The sequence below is a fragment of the Lepidochelys kempii genome, chromosome 7 (assembly GCF_965140285.1).
Source record: "Lepidochelys kempii isolate rLepKem1 chromosome 7, rLepKem1.hap1, whole genome shotgun sequence".
NCBI classification, from domain to species: Eukaryota; Metazoa; Chordata; order Testudines; family Cheloniidae; genus Lepidochelys; species Lepidochelys kempii.
Genome location: NC_136386.1, coordinates 124,311,870 through 124,327,641, shown reverse-complemented (window position 1 = coordinate 124,327,641; position 15,772 = coordinate 124,311,870). Strand labels below are relative to the sequence as shown.

Genomic DNA, 15,772 nt, shown 5'->3' with positions numbered 1-15,772 from the left:
CAGTTCTGGTGGCCCCATCTCGAAAAAGACACATTAGAAATGGGAAAAGTACAGAGCAGGGCAACAAAAGTGATTAGGGGATGGAACAGCTTCCGTATGAGGAGAGATTGAAAAGACTGGGGCTGGTCAGCTTGGAAAAGAGACGACTAAGGGGGGGGACAGATATGAGGGAGGTCTATAAAATCATGACGGGGTGGAGACAGTGAACAGGGAAGTATTACTTACCGCTTCCCATAACACATGAACCCGGGGTCACTGAATTAAATTAATAGGTAGGAGGGTTAGAACAAACAGAAGGAAGTATTTCTTCACACAATGCACAATCAGCCTGTTGAACTTGTTACCAGGGAATGTCGTGAAGGCCAAAAGTATAACAGGGTTCAAAAAAGAATTCGATAAATTCATGGAGGACAGGTCCATCAATGGCTATTAGCCAAGATTGTCTGGGATGCAACTCCATGCTCTGGGTGTCCCTAGCTTGTGATGGCCAAAAGCTGGTTCTGGATGACAGGGGATGGATCACTTAATAATTGCCTTGTTCTGTTCATTCCCACAAAAGCATCGGAAGACAGGATACCGGACTAGATAGGCCATTGGTCTGACACAAACTGGCCATTCCTATGTAGAACTCTTCTCCCCACCGAAGTACTTACAGACTGCTGTTGTGCTGAGCACCAGTGGTAGCTTCTTTGGGAGTTTCTTGGAGCACTGTCTACGCTGGTGCTTTACAGTGCTGAAAGTCGCAGCGCTCAGGGCTGGGTTTTTTCCACACCGCTGAGTGAGAAAGTGGCAGTGCTGTAAAGAGCCAGTGTAGACAAGCCCCAAGATAGAGAGAGTTGCAGTCCAGCCTGGATGACAAAAGTGGGACCCACCATGGCCAGTACAAAGGGATGGGGGGATTTCAGAGGAACCCACCAGCACCAGCACAGGATTCAAATGGTCTTTGGGTGGGGTCACAATTTGAGCTGAAACTTCAGCATTGCCCCTTTCTCCCCAGTTGGTGCGATTTACCCTTGCTGCTGCCCTCCTTCCCTCTTTCACACATTCTAGTGGCTCCCCTTTGATGTTAATTGGTTGCAGGCCACATTAGTGGAGACTAGCAGTTCCCCAGCTCATCTGCTCATTGCTCTCCCGCTGCCTGGACTACTGAAGGAAACTCTTTGATGTTAATGAGACACAGACGATTTCACTTAGCGCCAAGGAGCGCTCGGCATCTTAAAGGTAAGAATTTCCAGGCGGATTGTCCAGCGAGTCACTCCAACATCTGCTTTGCCACAGGAACGGAAAATGCATGAAAAGGCTCTAGCAGCAGGAACCTGCATTCTCTTGCACTCAGTATTAGGACATGGGGCCCATGAGACGCCAGAGGTGGGAAAAATCCAGAGTGAAATCCTGGCTCCACTGACGTCAATGGGAGTTTGCTGTTGACTTCAATGGGACCAGGATTTCACCCAGCTGGGAATTGCCTACCTCTGTGGTGCTACTGCTGGACTGAGTCAGGGGCAGTAAGAACAGGCTGGCCTGTGAGTTGCAAATCTGCAGGAGTGTGATTGCAGGTCTCATGCCGTCTGTGCACACAGCACGGGCCATTCTGGAAAGTGACTCTGAAAATGGCACCTTCTTAATGAGCACATCAATGTGTAGCAGCATCAGAGCTGCTGGCTCCAGGGGAGTGAGTGACTTTATTCCTCTGAGCCATGCAAAACCAGCACTGGACTCTTCCTTCTTGTGTAGCACCAATTAGCTAAGTTCCGCTTAGCTGAACCTGTGCAAACTCTCAGATACCAAAGGGTCTACCCCAGCCTTTATTAGTGGTGATGACGTGTGAGATGGAAAGAATGCTCAGTCAAACATTTCACCATTTCTGTGCACTTAGACAACCCTTGTATTTGCCCCTCTAGCTGGGAAGGTCTGGGCCCCTGCTCTCCTGCACTCTGGAGCCAGTGAGGAAGAAGTAATCTCTCCCATAGCCATTTAAAAAGCCATTTAGTGCTTACAAAATTAAGTGCTGAGCTTAAAGAGAGGTGCATTAGCCTTTGAGCGAATGAGTAAAAAACCTAACTCTCTGGAGATCCTCAGGGCAAGTTCTTGTTATCTATAAAGGAACTTACTGACAAAACAGAACACAGAGTGGGTCGTAGATTCATCAGTTACAAGGCAAAAAGGGACCATTGTGATCATCTTGTCTGACCTCCTGGGTAACACAGGCCAGAGACCTGCCCCCAGAATAATTCGTGTTTGAACCAGAGCAGCACTTTTAGAAAAAACATCCCATCTTGATTTGATGGATACTCCATCACAGCCTGTGGTAAGTTGCTTTAATGATTAAGTACACTCACTGGTAAAAATGTGCACCTTATTTCCAGTCTTAATGTGTGTAGCTTCAACGTCCAGCCATTGGCTCTTGTTAGATCTTTCTCTTTTAGACTGAAGAGCCCTCTGTCAAAGTTGTGTTCCCTGTTTAGATACTTTTAGGCTGTGATCAAGTCACCCCTTAAGCTTTTCTTGATTAAGCTAAACAGATTGAGCTCCTTGAGTCTATTGTTATAAGGCGGGTTTTCCAAGCCTTTAATCATTCCCGTGGCTCTTAGAATCATAGACTATCAGGGTTGGAAGGGACCTCAGGAGGTCATCTAGTCCAACCCCCTGCTCAAAGCAAGACCAATCCCCAACTAAATCATCCCCGCCAGGGTTTTGTCAAGCCTGACCTTAAAAACTTCTAAGGAAGGGAGGTGGTGGAATCTCCTAGGTGACGCATTCCAGTGTTTCACCACCCTCCTAGTGAAAAAGTTTTTCCTAATAGCCAACCTAAACCTCCCCCACTGCAATTTGAGACCATTACTCCTCGTTCTGTCATCTGCTACCACTGAGAACAGTCTAGAGCCATCCTCTTTGGAACCCCCTTTCAGGTAGTTGAAAGCAGCTATCAAATCCCCCCTCATTCTTCTCTTCCGCAGACTAAACAATCCCAGCTCCCTCAGCCTCTCCTCATAAGTCATGTGTTCCAGTCCCCTAATCATTTTTGTTGCCCTCTGCTGGACGTTTTCCAATTTTCCACATCCTTCTTGTAGTGTGGGGACCAAAACTAGACACTGTACTCCAGATGAGGCCTCACCAATGTCGAATAGAGGGGAATGATCACGTCCCTCGATCTGCTGGCAATGCCCCTACATATACATCCCAAAATGCCACTGGCCTTCTTGGCAACAAGGGCACACTGTTAACTCATATCCAGCTTCTCGTCCACTGTAACCCCTAGGTCCTTTTCTGCAGAACTGCTGCCTAGCCACTCGGTCCCTAGTCTGTGGCGGTGCATGGGATTCTTCCTTCCTAAGTGCAAGACTCTGCACTTGTCCTTGTTGAACCTGATCAGATTTCTTTTGGCCCAATCCTCCAATTTGTCTAGGGTCCTCTGTATCCTATCCCTACCCTCTTCTGTGAATACTCTCCAATTTATTAACATCCTTCTTGAAGTGTGGACACCAGAACTGAACACAGGATTCCAGCAGCGGTCGCACCGATGCCAAATACTGAAGTAATATAACCTGCTTGATAGTCCAAATTATACATCTCAGAATCTCATTAGCCCCTTTTGGCCACAGCATCCGCTGGGAATTCATGTTCAGCTGATTATCCACCACCACTCCCAAGTCTTTTTCAGACTCGCTGCTTCCCAGGATAGAGTTCCCCATCATGTAAGTATGGCCAACGTTCTTTGTTCCTAGATGTGTACATTTACATTTAGCTGCATTAAAACACATATTGTTTGCTTCCGGCCAGGTAACCAAGTGATCCACATCTGTCTGTATCAGTGACACATCCTCTTCGTTATTTACCACTCCCCCCAGTTTTTGTGTCATCTGCAAACTTTATCAGTGATGACTCTAAGTTTCCTTCCAGGCCATTGATAAAAATGTTAAATAGCATGGGGCCAAGAACTGATCCCTGGGGGACCCCATTGGAAGCACACCCACTTGTTGGTGTCACCCCCATTTACTATTACATTTGGAGACCTGCCAGTCACCCAATGTTCAATTTAATGTGTGCCATGTTAATGTTATGTTCTTCTAGTTTCTTAATCAAGAGCTCCCATCAGGGAAATCTGACAAATTATGCTGAAGGTTTGAAAAAAATTTGTCTTCGAGGAACTCAGCTTCCTTGTAATGTACTGTACTTGTTCTGAGAAATGGCAGTGATGTGCCAGGTTGCCTGTCCCTTTGTGGCCAGGGCAGGACTGTTCCCTACAGTGCATTCCAGACTCCAGAGGTGAAAGGCTGCTGTCAGAGGGGTGCTGTTTGTAGCTACCTTTCCAGCAGCCAAGTGGCCTGTGTACATTTGAGCAGCCTAAGTGTGACAAATCTGCAGAGTCACAGAGCATGTTTTCATGGAAGAGAGCCTCTCGGCCTGACTGCTTACGGTCCATTCACAGCCTGTGCGCCTCAGGAGAGTGGAAGTGGAAGCCTGTGCCTGTGTTATACCAATAAAATAAAAACCAGCAGGATCTTATTAAAGGGGAAAAGGCAAAGTACCACATTTATTGTGGATACAGAAAGAATCATAGTAAGCAGTTAGTTATAGCTATAACATTCCATTCAATCTCATATTTATTCACACATTCATTCATACACACACACACAGAGGTTCTGCAAGGTTGTTATCATAGTTACCAGCCTTAGAGTTGCTCATGCCAAGCCACTGGCCAGGTGGCCTGGAAATGAGGAGGGAGCAGGGACTTGTCAGATGCTCATCTGATGCTCCTGGAAGTTGGTTTGCAGAATCAGACCCCAAAGTTCTCACTTTCTAGAGTCCATTTTTATAGGAATGTCTTCCTATGCCAGTCTATGGGAATTGCTTCATCATGCTGTTGCTGAATCAATCAGCAGATGGCACATTCCTAACGGCTCTGTGCTGCCAGATGTTATCTTGTTCTTTGGTTCTCCCATTCTTGAGGCTGTTGGGTGGATTCCAGTCTGCCCTCCGGGGGTCCTCTGGTTATTTCCACTTAACGCCTTCTTCAGCCGATGGACACTGGATTCTTAGGTTGGCACCTCCCTGATCATTCAGTTATTATCCACATACATCCTCTATATTTTAATTACAATTGTTAACAAAGCGAGATGAATACAACAAAAGGGCGGGGAGTCTCTGGGTGCTGTTTCTGTTGTTACAGAGTATTGCTTTGAGTCTCTCTCTCTGTGTGAGTGGTTGTTGTTACAAAGAATTGCTTTGAGAACAGACTCTGTCTTAGAATGTACTAACGCAATTAGCAGCTTGCAAGTTTCACACACAGAGGGAGAGGAAACAGTACCAAAAACCAAGAGACCTCTTAATTAGTAATACCCTGGAATTTAAACTATGGGGAATCAAACTCATTTGTGATTTTAACACAGAACTTCTTTAATATGATCCAACACCTGCCCTAGCTGAATTGGCAGAGGCTGGGAATATTTCTCCTCAGGCAGAAGGGCTGAACTCCCAGTCTCTGCTGTTCATATTATTACCTGGAGGGATGAGTTTGAAGCCCACAGCTGACACTGCTGTAATCCCCTACCAGATAGCCAGAGCTGGGGCCCAGTGGGTTGTTTCTGCTGGGAGGAGAAACCGATGATAGAGCCAGATATTTTCTTTGATGCAATCTTATTTATGGGCAGAGATTGTACATAAAGCTTCTTTTCTGAACACAGCAGGGATCAAACAACAGGAGCCAGTTTATTTGCCAGCTGTTCCAAGCCTACCTTTCCAGACAACACTCAGTGCCCAAAAGGCTTTCACTCAGCGCCATATTACCAGGACTTCCATTACCATTAGCTTGGGTTTTTGGCTGCTTCAGTCCCTTGCTGCCCCTTCTGTCCGTCACACACAGGTACACCACCGCCACCACACAATACTCTGCGAAACCCCCCTGCCCATGTACTTCTCATTCCTACACAGGCTTGTGTGCGCTCTTGTTCGGGCAGCGCCATGTGCCTGGGCTTAGAGCAAAGACCACGCTTCTGTCAAAGCGGCCTAACCATCTCTGACCACTCTCTGAAGTGAAGGGCAGCAGTCATACGCTCCAGTTCCAGGATGTTTCACACGACACAGTGAGCGACTGTCCTCGGGCCAGCCCATTCTCCAGGACTGCGGCCTAGCCAGCAGGACCCAATCCAAGAAGTGCTGGCTGCGGAGCTTATTATAGCTGTGACGAGGAAGCAGTGTGCCATCTCACCACCATGGATTGAACAGAGCCAACCAGACTACGCTGTCACCGGGCTGTGGGATTGATGATGCACCCGGGCACACCCACACTACACCGTCACTGGGACATGGGGGTCAGAGACACACTGGGGACACACCCACATTACAACGTCACTGGACGTGGGGGTCAGAGACACACTGGGGACACGCCCACACTACACCGTCACTGGACGTGGGGGTCAGAGACACACTGGGGACACGCCCACACTACACCGTCACTGGACGTGGGGGTCAGAGACACACTGGGGACACGCCCACATTACATCGTCACTGGACGTGGGGGTCAGAGACACACTGGGGACACGCCCACATTACATCGTCACTGGACGTGGGGGTCAGAGACACACTGGGGACACACCCACATTACAACGTCACTGGACGTGGGGGTCAGAGACACACTGGGGACACGCCCACATTACATCGTCACTGGACGTGGGGGTCAGAGACACACTGGGGACACGCCCACATTACATCGTCACTGGACGTGGGGGTCAGAGACACACCGGAGGAACACCCGCACTACACCGTCACTGGACGTGGGGGTCAGAGACACACTGGGGACACGCCCACATTACATCGTCACTGGACGTGGGGGTCAGAGACACACTGGGGACACGCCCACATTACATCGTCACTGGACGTGGGGGTCAGAGACACACTGGGGGGACGCCCACATTACATCGTCACTGGACGTGGGGGTCAGAGACACACTGGGGGGACGCCCACATTACAACATCACTGGACGTGGGGGTCAGAGACACACTGGGGGGACGCCCACACTACACCGTCACTGGACGTGGGGGTCAGAGACACACCGGGGGACACACCCACATTACACCGTCACTGGACGTGGGGGTCAGAGACACACCGGAGGAACACCCACACTACACCGTCACTGGACGTGGGGGTCAGAGACACACTGGGGACACGCCCACATTACATCGTCACTGGACGTGGGGGTCAGAGACACACCGGAGGAACACCCACATTACAACGTCACTGGACGTGGGGGTCAGAGACACACTGGGGACACGCCCACATTACAACGTCACTGGACGTGGGGGTCAGAGACACACTGGGGACACGCCCACATTACACCGTCACTGGATGTGGGGGTCAGAGACACACTGGGGGAACACCCACACTACACCGTCACTGGACGTGGGGGTCAGAGACACACTGGGGGGACACCCACACTACACCGTCACTGGACGTGGGGGTCAGAGACACACTGGGGGGACACCCACACTACACCGTCACTGGACGTGGGGGTCAGAGACACACCGGGGGACACACCCACATTACACCGTCACTGGACGTGGGGGTCAGAGACACACCGGAGGAACACCCACACTACACCGTCACTGGACGTGGGGGTCAGAGACACACTGGGGACACGCCCACATTACACCGTCACTGGACGTGGGGGTCAGAGACACACCGGAGGAACACCCGCACTACACCGTCACTGGACGTGGGGGTCAGAGACACACTGGGGACACGCCCACATTACATCGTCACTGGACGTGGGGGTCAGAGACACACTGGGGGGACGCCCACATTACATCGTCACTGGACGTGGGGGTCAGAGACACACTGGGGGGACGCCCACATTACATCGTCACTGGACGTGGGGGTCAGAGACACACCGGGGGGACGCCCACATTACATCGTCACTGGACGTGGGGGTCAGAGACACACTGGGGACACGCCCACATTACACCGTCACTGGACGTGGGGGTCAGAGACACACTGGGGGACACGCCCACACTACACCGTCACTGGACGTGGGGGTCAGAGACACACCGGAGGAACACCCGCACTACACTGTCACTGGACGTGGGGGTCAGAGACACACTGGGGACACGCCCACATTACATCGTCACTGGACGTGGGGGTCAGAGACACACTGGGGGGACGCCCACATTACATCGTCACTGGACGTGGGGGTCAGAGACACACTGGGGGGACGCCCACATTACATCGTCACTGGACGTGGGGGTCAGAGACACACCGGGGGACACACCCACACTACACCGTCAGTGGACGTGGGGGTCAGAGACACACCGGGGGACACGCCCGCACTACATCGTCACTGGACGTGGGGGTCAGAGACACACCGGAGGAACACCCGCACTACATCGTCACTGGACGTGGGGGTCAGAGACACACCGGAGGAACACCCGCACTACACCGTCACTGGACGTGGGGGTCAGAGACACACTGGGGACACGCCCACACTACACCGTCACTGGACGTGGGGGTCAGAGACACACTGGGGACACGCCCACACTACACCGTCACTGGACGTGGGGGTCAGAGACACACTGGGGACACGCCCACACTACACCGTCACTGGACGTGGGGGTCAGAGACACACTGGGGACACGCCCACACTACACCGTCACTGGACGTGGGGGTCAGAGACACACTGGGGACACGCCCACACTACACCGTCACTGGACGTGGGGGTCAGAGACACACTGGGGACACGCCCACACTACACCGTCACTGGACGTGGGGGTCAGAGACACACCGGAGGAACACCCACATTACAACGTCACTGGATGTGGGGGTCAGAGACACACCGGAGGAACACCCACATTACAACGTCACTGGACGTGGGGGTCAGAGACACACTGGGGACACGCCCACATTACACCGTCACTGGACGTGGGGGTCAGAGACACACTGGGGACACGCCCACATTACACCGTCACTGGGACATGGGGGTCAGAGACACACTGGGGACACGCCCACACTACACCGTCACTGGACGTGGGGGTCAGAGACACACCGGAGGAACACCCGCACTACACCGTCACTGGACGTGGGGGTCAGAGACACACCGGAGGAACACCCGCACTACACCGTCACTGGACGTGGGGGTCAGAGACACACTGGGGACACGCCCACACTACACCGTCACTGGACGTGGGGGTCAGAGACACACTGGGGACACGCCCACACTACACCGTCACTGGACGTGGGGGTCAGAGACACACTGGGGACACGCCCACACTACACCGTCACTGGACGTGGGGGTCAGAGACACACTGGGGACACGCCCACACTACACCGTCACTGGACGTGGGGGTCAGAGACACACTGGGGACACGCCCACACTACACCGTCACTGGACGTGGGGGTCAGAGACACACTGGGGACACGCCCACACTACACCGTCACTGGACGTGGGGGTCAGAGACACACCGGAGGAACACCCACATTACAACGTCACTGGATGTGGGGGTCAGAGACACACCGGAGGAACACCCACATTACAACGTCACTGGACGTGGGGGTCAGAGACACACTGGGGACACGCCCACATTACACCGTCACTGGACGTGGGGGTCAGAGACACACTGGGGACACGCCCACATTACACCGTCACTGGGACATGGGGGTCAGAGACACACTGGGGACACGCCCACACTACACCGTCACTGGACGTGGGGGTCAGAGACACACCGGAGGAACACCCGCACTACACCGTCACTGGACGTGGGGGTCAGAGACACACCGGAGGAACACCCGCACTACACCGTCACTGGACGTGGGGGTCAGACACACACCGGGGGACACGCCCACATTACACCGTCACTGGACGTGGGGGTCAGACACACACTGGGGACACGCCCACACTACACCGGCACTGGACGTGGAGGTCAGAGACACACCGGAGGAACACCCGCACTACACCGTCACTGGACGTGGGGGTCAGAGACACACCGGAGGAACACCCGCACGATCCCTGGGGTGTGGGGTTAGTGATGCTCCAGAGGCACGTCCACGCTACGCCAGCAGTGGTGGGGTGGGGCTGGTGATACACTGGGGTCCCGCCCACACTGCACCGTCACTCGGACGCAGGGTCGGTGGTGAACACACCGACGACGGGCTGGTGGTGTCCTAGGCACGCATCCATGCCACATCTTCACTGGGCCCTGGAGCTGGCAGTGCAGCAGGGGCACACACTCGAGGATCTTCTCTCCTGTCAGCCTAGGGCTGATTGTGCTCCAGGCACTCACCGGCCCACCCTGCATCCGTACCGTACTGTAGTGGGGGGGTGCACACCCCATGGGGCACACTGCCACAGAAAACTGCTCTTGCTTGGCATGGCGTGAGAGGGTGGCCGCCCCAGTGGGCAGAAAGAGTAGAACCCCAGGAAGCAGGCACGTCGGGGGCCCTTGGCATTCCTGTTGCCCCGCACGCCAGGTGCCCTGCTAGCCTTGCATAGGTCAGCAACTTCCTCAGTGCTGGCCTCGGGGCAGGTGGTGGCACGCCGAGATGACGGCTTCTGGCGGGGGTTCGGAGCACCGTATTGGAGCCATGGGCAAGGACTGGTACCAGGCGGTGTGTGCAAATAGGAACCAGGCTGCCAAGCCCCCTAGCCACAGTGGTACGTGATGTCCAGTCAAGGGATTGCAAATGCATAGATGGCATGATAGGCCCCATGCTGGGGATTGTGGGGCGGCATTGTAGTACTAGTGGCCATGAGCTATTGTGGGGCATCGCTAACCAGTTCAAGCAATGCCACAAGTAACACCTGATGGGGGAAAGGGGGAGTTAGCAGAGCCAAGCCAGCCTGAACTTAGGTTAAATCCCTCATGAAGAGACATAAGAACGGCCAGACTAGGTCAGACCAAAGGTCCATCTAGGCCAGTGTCCTGTCTTCCGACAGTGGCCGGCACCAGGTGCCCCAGAGGGAATGAACAGAACAGGTAATCATCAAGTTATCCATCCCCTGTCGCCCATTCCCAGCTTCTGGCAAACAGAGGCCAGGGACACCATCCCTGCCCATCATGGCTAATAGCGTTTGGTGGATCTATCCTCCAGGAACTTATCTAGTTCTTTTTTGAACCCGGTTATAGTCTTGTCTTCACAACATCCCCAGGCAAGGAGTTCCACAGGTTGAGTGTGCATTGTGTGAAGGAATACTTCCTTTTGTTTGTTTTAAACCTGCTGCCTATTAATTTCACTGGGTGACTCCTAGTTCTTGTGTTATGAGGAGGAGTAAATAACACTTCCTTATTTACTTTCTCCACATCAGTCATGATTTTATAGACCTCAATCATATCCCGCTCCTAGTCGTCTCTTTTCCAAGCTGAAAAGTCCCAGACTTATTAATCACTCATTGTATGGAAGCCGTTCCAGACCCCTAATAATTTTTGTTGCCCTTCTCTGAACATTTTCTAATTCCAATATATCTTTTTTGAGATGCCTGATGCCTACTCTGTCTGCATATCTATTCAGGGGACACCATCATAGGACCTAACCACATCAGCCACACCATCAGGGGCTCGTTCACCTGCACATCTACCAATGTGATATATGCTATCATGTGCCAGCAATGCCCTTCTGCCATGTACATTGGCTAAACCGGACAGTCTCTACGCAAAAGAATAAATGGACACAAATCAGACGTCAAGAATTGTAACATTCAAAAACCAGTAGGAAAGCACTTCAATCTCCCTGGACACTCAATAACAGATTTAAAAGTGGCCATTCTTCAACCAAAAAAAATCTTCAAAAACAGATTCTAATATGAAACTGTAGAACTGGAATAAATTTGCAAACTGGACACCTTCAAATTAGGCCTGAATAAAGACTGGGAGTGGATGGGTCACTAGAAAAAGTAATTATCTCTCTGCTGATACTCGTACTTTCTTGTCAGCTGTTGGTAATGGGCCACCTTGTTTGAATTGGCCTTGTTAGCACTACAAAAGTAATTTTCCCTCCCCTCCACCCCCACGAACATGATACAGTTCTGTGGTGACCTAGAATCCTATTTTCAATGTCTCCGACTCAAGGAATATTTCCAATATACCTCTGAACAACATACTAATCCACAGAGACCTCCCTACCAACACAACAAAAAGAAGGATTCTAGGTGGACTCCTCCTGAAGGTCGAAACAGCAGACTGGACTTCTACATAGAGTGCTTCCGCCGACGTGCATGGGCTGAAATTGTGGAAAAGCAGCATCACTTGCCCCATAACCTCAGCCGTGCGGAACACAATGCCATCCGCAGCCTCAGAAACAACTCTGACATCATAATCAAAAAGGCTGACAAAGGAGGTGCTGTTGTCATCATGAATAGGTCGGAATATGAACAAGAGGCTGCTCGGCAGCTCTCCAACACCACTTTCTACAAGCCATTACCCTCTGATCCCACTGAGAGTTACCAAAAGAAGCTACAGCATTTGCTCAAGAAACTCCCTGAAAAAGCACAAGATCAAATCTGCACAGACACACCCCTGGAACCCCGACCTGGGATATTCTATCTGCTACCCAAGATCCATAAACCTGGAAATCCTGGGCGCCCCATCATCTCAGGCATTGTCACTCTGACAGCAGGATTGTCTGGCTATATAGACTCCCTCCTCAGGCCCTACGCTACCAGCACTCCCAGCTACCTTCGAGACACCACTGACTTCCTGAGGAAACTACAATCCATCGGTGACCTTCCTGATAACACCATCCTGGCCACTATGGATGTAGAAGCCCTCTTCACCAACATTCTACACAAAGATGGACTACAAGCCATCAAGAACACTATCCCCGATAATGTCACGGCTAACCTGGTGGCTGAACTTTGTGACTTTGTCCTCACCCATAACTACTCCACATTTGGAGACAATGTATACCTTCAAATCAGCGGCACTGCTATGGGTTCCCGCATGGCCCCACAGTATGCCAACATTTTTATGGCTGACTTAGAACAACGCTTACTCAGCTCTCGTCCCCTAACACCCCTACTCTACTTGTGCTACATTGATGACATCTTCATCATCTGGACCCATGGAAAAGAAGCCCCTGAGGAATTCCACCATGATTTCAACAATTTCCATCCCACATCAACCTCAGCCTGGTCCAGTCCACACAAGAGATCCACTTCCTGGATACTACAGTGATAATAAACGATGGTCACATAAACATCACCCTATACCGGAAACCTACTGACCGCTATTCCTACCTACATGCCTCCAGCTTTCACCCTGACCACACCACATGATCTGCAATACAACCGCATTTGCTCCAACCCCTCAGACAGAGACAAACACCTACAAGATCTCTATCAAGCATTCTTACAACTACAATACCCACCTGCGGAAGTGAAGAAACAGATTGATAGAGCCAGAAGAGTTCCCAGAAGTCACCTACTACAGGACAGGCCTAACAAAGAAAATAACACAACGCCACTAGCCGTCACCTTCAGCCCCCAACTAAAACCCCTCCAACGCATTATTAAGGATCTACAACCTATCCTGAAGGATGACCCAACACTCTCACAAATCTTGGGAGACAGGCCAGTCATCGCTTACAGACAGCCCCCGAATCTGAAGCAAATACTCACCAGCAACCACATACCACACAACAGAACCACTAACCCAGGAACCTATCCTTGCAACAAAGCCCGTTGCCAACTGTGCCCACATATCTATTCAGGAGACACCATCGTAGGGCCTAATCACATCAGCCACACTATCAGAGGCTCGTTCACCTGCGCATCTACCAATGTGATCTATGCCATCATGTGCCAGCAATGCCCCTCTGCCATGTACATTGGTCAAACTGGGCAGTCTCTACGTAAAAGAATAAATGGACACAAATCAGATGTCAAGAATTATAACATTCATAAACCAGTCGGAGAACACTTCAATCTCCCTGGTCACGTGCTTACAGACATGAAAGTTGCGATATTACAACAAAAAAACTTCAAAACCAGACTCCAGCGAGAGACTGTTGAATTGGAATTCATTTGCAAATTGGATACAATTAACTTAGGCTTGAATAGAGACTGGGAGTGGCTAAGTCATTATGCAAGGTAACCTATTTTCCCTTGTTTTTTCCTACCCCCCGCCAGACGTTCTTGTTAAACCCTGGATTTGCGCTGGAAATGGCTCACCTTGATTATCATACACATTGTAAGGAGAGTGGTCACTTTAGATAAGCTATTACCAGCAGGAGAATGGGTTTGTGTGGGGGGGAGTGAGAAAACCTGGATTTGTGCTGGAAATGGCCCACCTTGATTATCATACACATTAGATAAGCTGTTACCAGCAGGAGAGTGGGGTGGGGGGAGGTATTTTTTCATGCTTTGTGTGTATAAAAAGATCTTCTACACTTTCCACAGTATGCATCCGATGAAGTGAGCTGTAGCTCACGAAAGCTCATGCTCAAATAAATTGGTTAGTCTCTAAGGTGCCACAAGTCCTCCTTTTCTTTTTGCGAATACAGGACTAGCACGGCTGTTACTCTGAAACCTTTCCCTCCCTTGGTATTCACCCCTTCTTGTCAACTGTTGAGAATAGGCCACTTCCACCTTAATTGAATTGGCTCATTAGCACTGACCCCCCACTTAGTAAGGCAACACCCATCTTTCCATGTGCTAGAATATATATTTTGCTTACTGTATTTTCCACTCCATACATCTGATGAAGTGGGTTTTAGCCCACCAAAGCTTATGCCCAAATACATTTGTTAGTTTCTAAGGGTATGTCTTCACTACCCTCTGCTCCAGTTGGATGTTCTCTTTCCCTGAGACTTTCATCCTCCCCAACAGTACAGAGGCTGTCAGACCAGGGGTGGGACCGTTCTACTGTGTCCCAGAAAGTCTCATCTATGTACCTCTCTGTCTCTCTCAGCTCCTCCTGTTCGGCCACTCTGGTCTCCAGGAGCTCCTTGCACTGAATGCACACATACACCACCTGCCCATAGGGCAGGTAATCGGACATGCTGCATTGCCTGCAGCTTGTTCCTTTGTTGATGTTTTGTTTTTATCAAGGGGTGTTTATTGCCTTAAGTTTAAAGAATGTTAAGTGTATCTAGCCCCCCACTCCTCCTCTAAACTCCCTTGCAAAGGTCCCCTGTTCGCTAGCTCCTCTGGTCACTTAGGGATGGGCTTTTTAAAGCCCTGGTCTCCCTGAGAAGCCCCGCCCCTGATTAAGGGTTGATGGGTGCTAAAGGCGTTAAGGCTCAAAGCCTCGTTAAGAAGGTCTCAGTCTTGCCTAACAGGCTGCTAGACTCAGTACACTGGCCCCCAAACAGACAGAGCACACTATATACATCAGTCAAGCAGCAAGCCCACCACAAACACACATGCTACACACAACAAACTCACCCCAAGGTCACCTAGTCACCTGGAGAATTCCCTCGCAAAACTCCTGTTAGCTGCTCCTGTTTGTCCTGGCAGGTGCCCCTGCCTCAGGCCCAAGCCAGTGGCCTAGTGCAGTGATAGGGCCAGGACGTGCAGGAGGTGCTGTACTCGGGTTAAAGCATAAAACTGAGGGCCTGACACCTTGTGGTCATTATTGCTCCCATAGGGCAGTGTTAAATTTCAGTCCTCCCCTCTGCACTGTGGGGGATCTTTCACTCCCTGGCCTAGACTGGTGTATCACACTGCTGGGGATTGTTTAAGAGCTGCTTGTTCCACCCCAGTGCTGGCTGCACAGATTGCGCACTTCTTGGAGGTAAGAGGCACGAGAAAGACACACCATGCTAACACAGACTCAGATGAGCCAGGTGTGAC

General features: G+C 51.1%; 1 protein-coding gene across 8 annotated transcripts in view; it reads left to right on the top strand.

Moving 5' to 3' along the window:
• The window catches only part of LOC140915106 (uncharacterized), a 30,289-nt gene extending 15,874 nt beyond the window's left edge, over positions 1-14,415 (top strand). For 5 of the 8 annotated variants that reach the window (XM_073354607.2, XM_078853898.1, XM_078853897.1 and 2 more), the window contains one exon: positions 11,494-14,415. In XM_073354607.2, coding sequence (XP_073210708.1) covers positions 11,997-13,154 — 1,158 coding nt within the window. In that variant the 5' untranslated portion in view covers positions 11,494-11,996 and the 3' untranslated portion in view covers positions 13,155-14,415. Of the gene's footprint in view, positions 1-9,509; positions 10,640-11,457 lie in introns of those variants that run through there. The other 3 variants (XM_073354610.2, XM_073354603.2, XM_073354605.2) reach the window with 3 other exon arrangements.
• Positions 14,416-15,772: the final 1,357 nt, after the last annotated feature.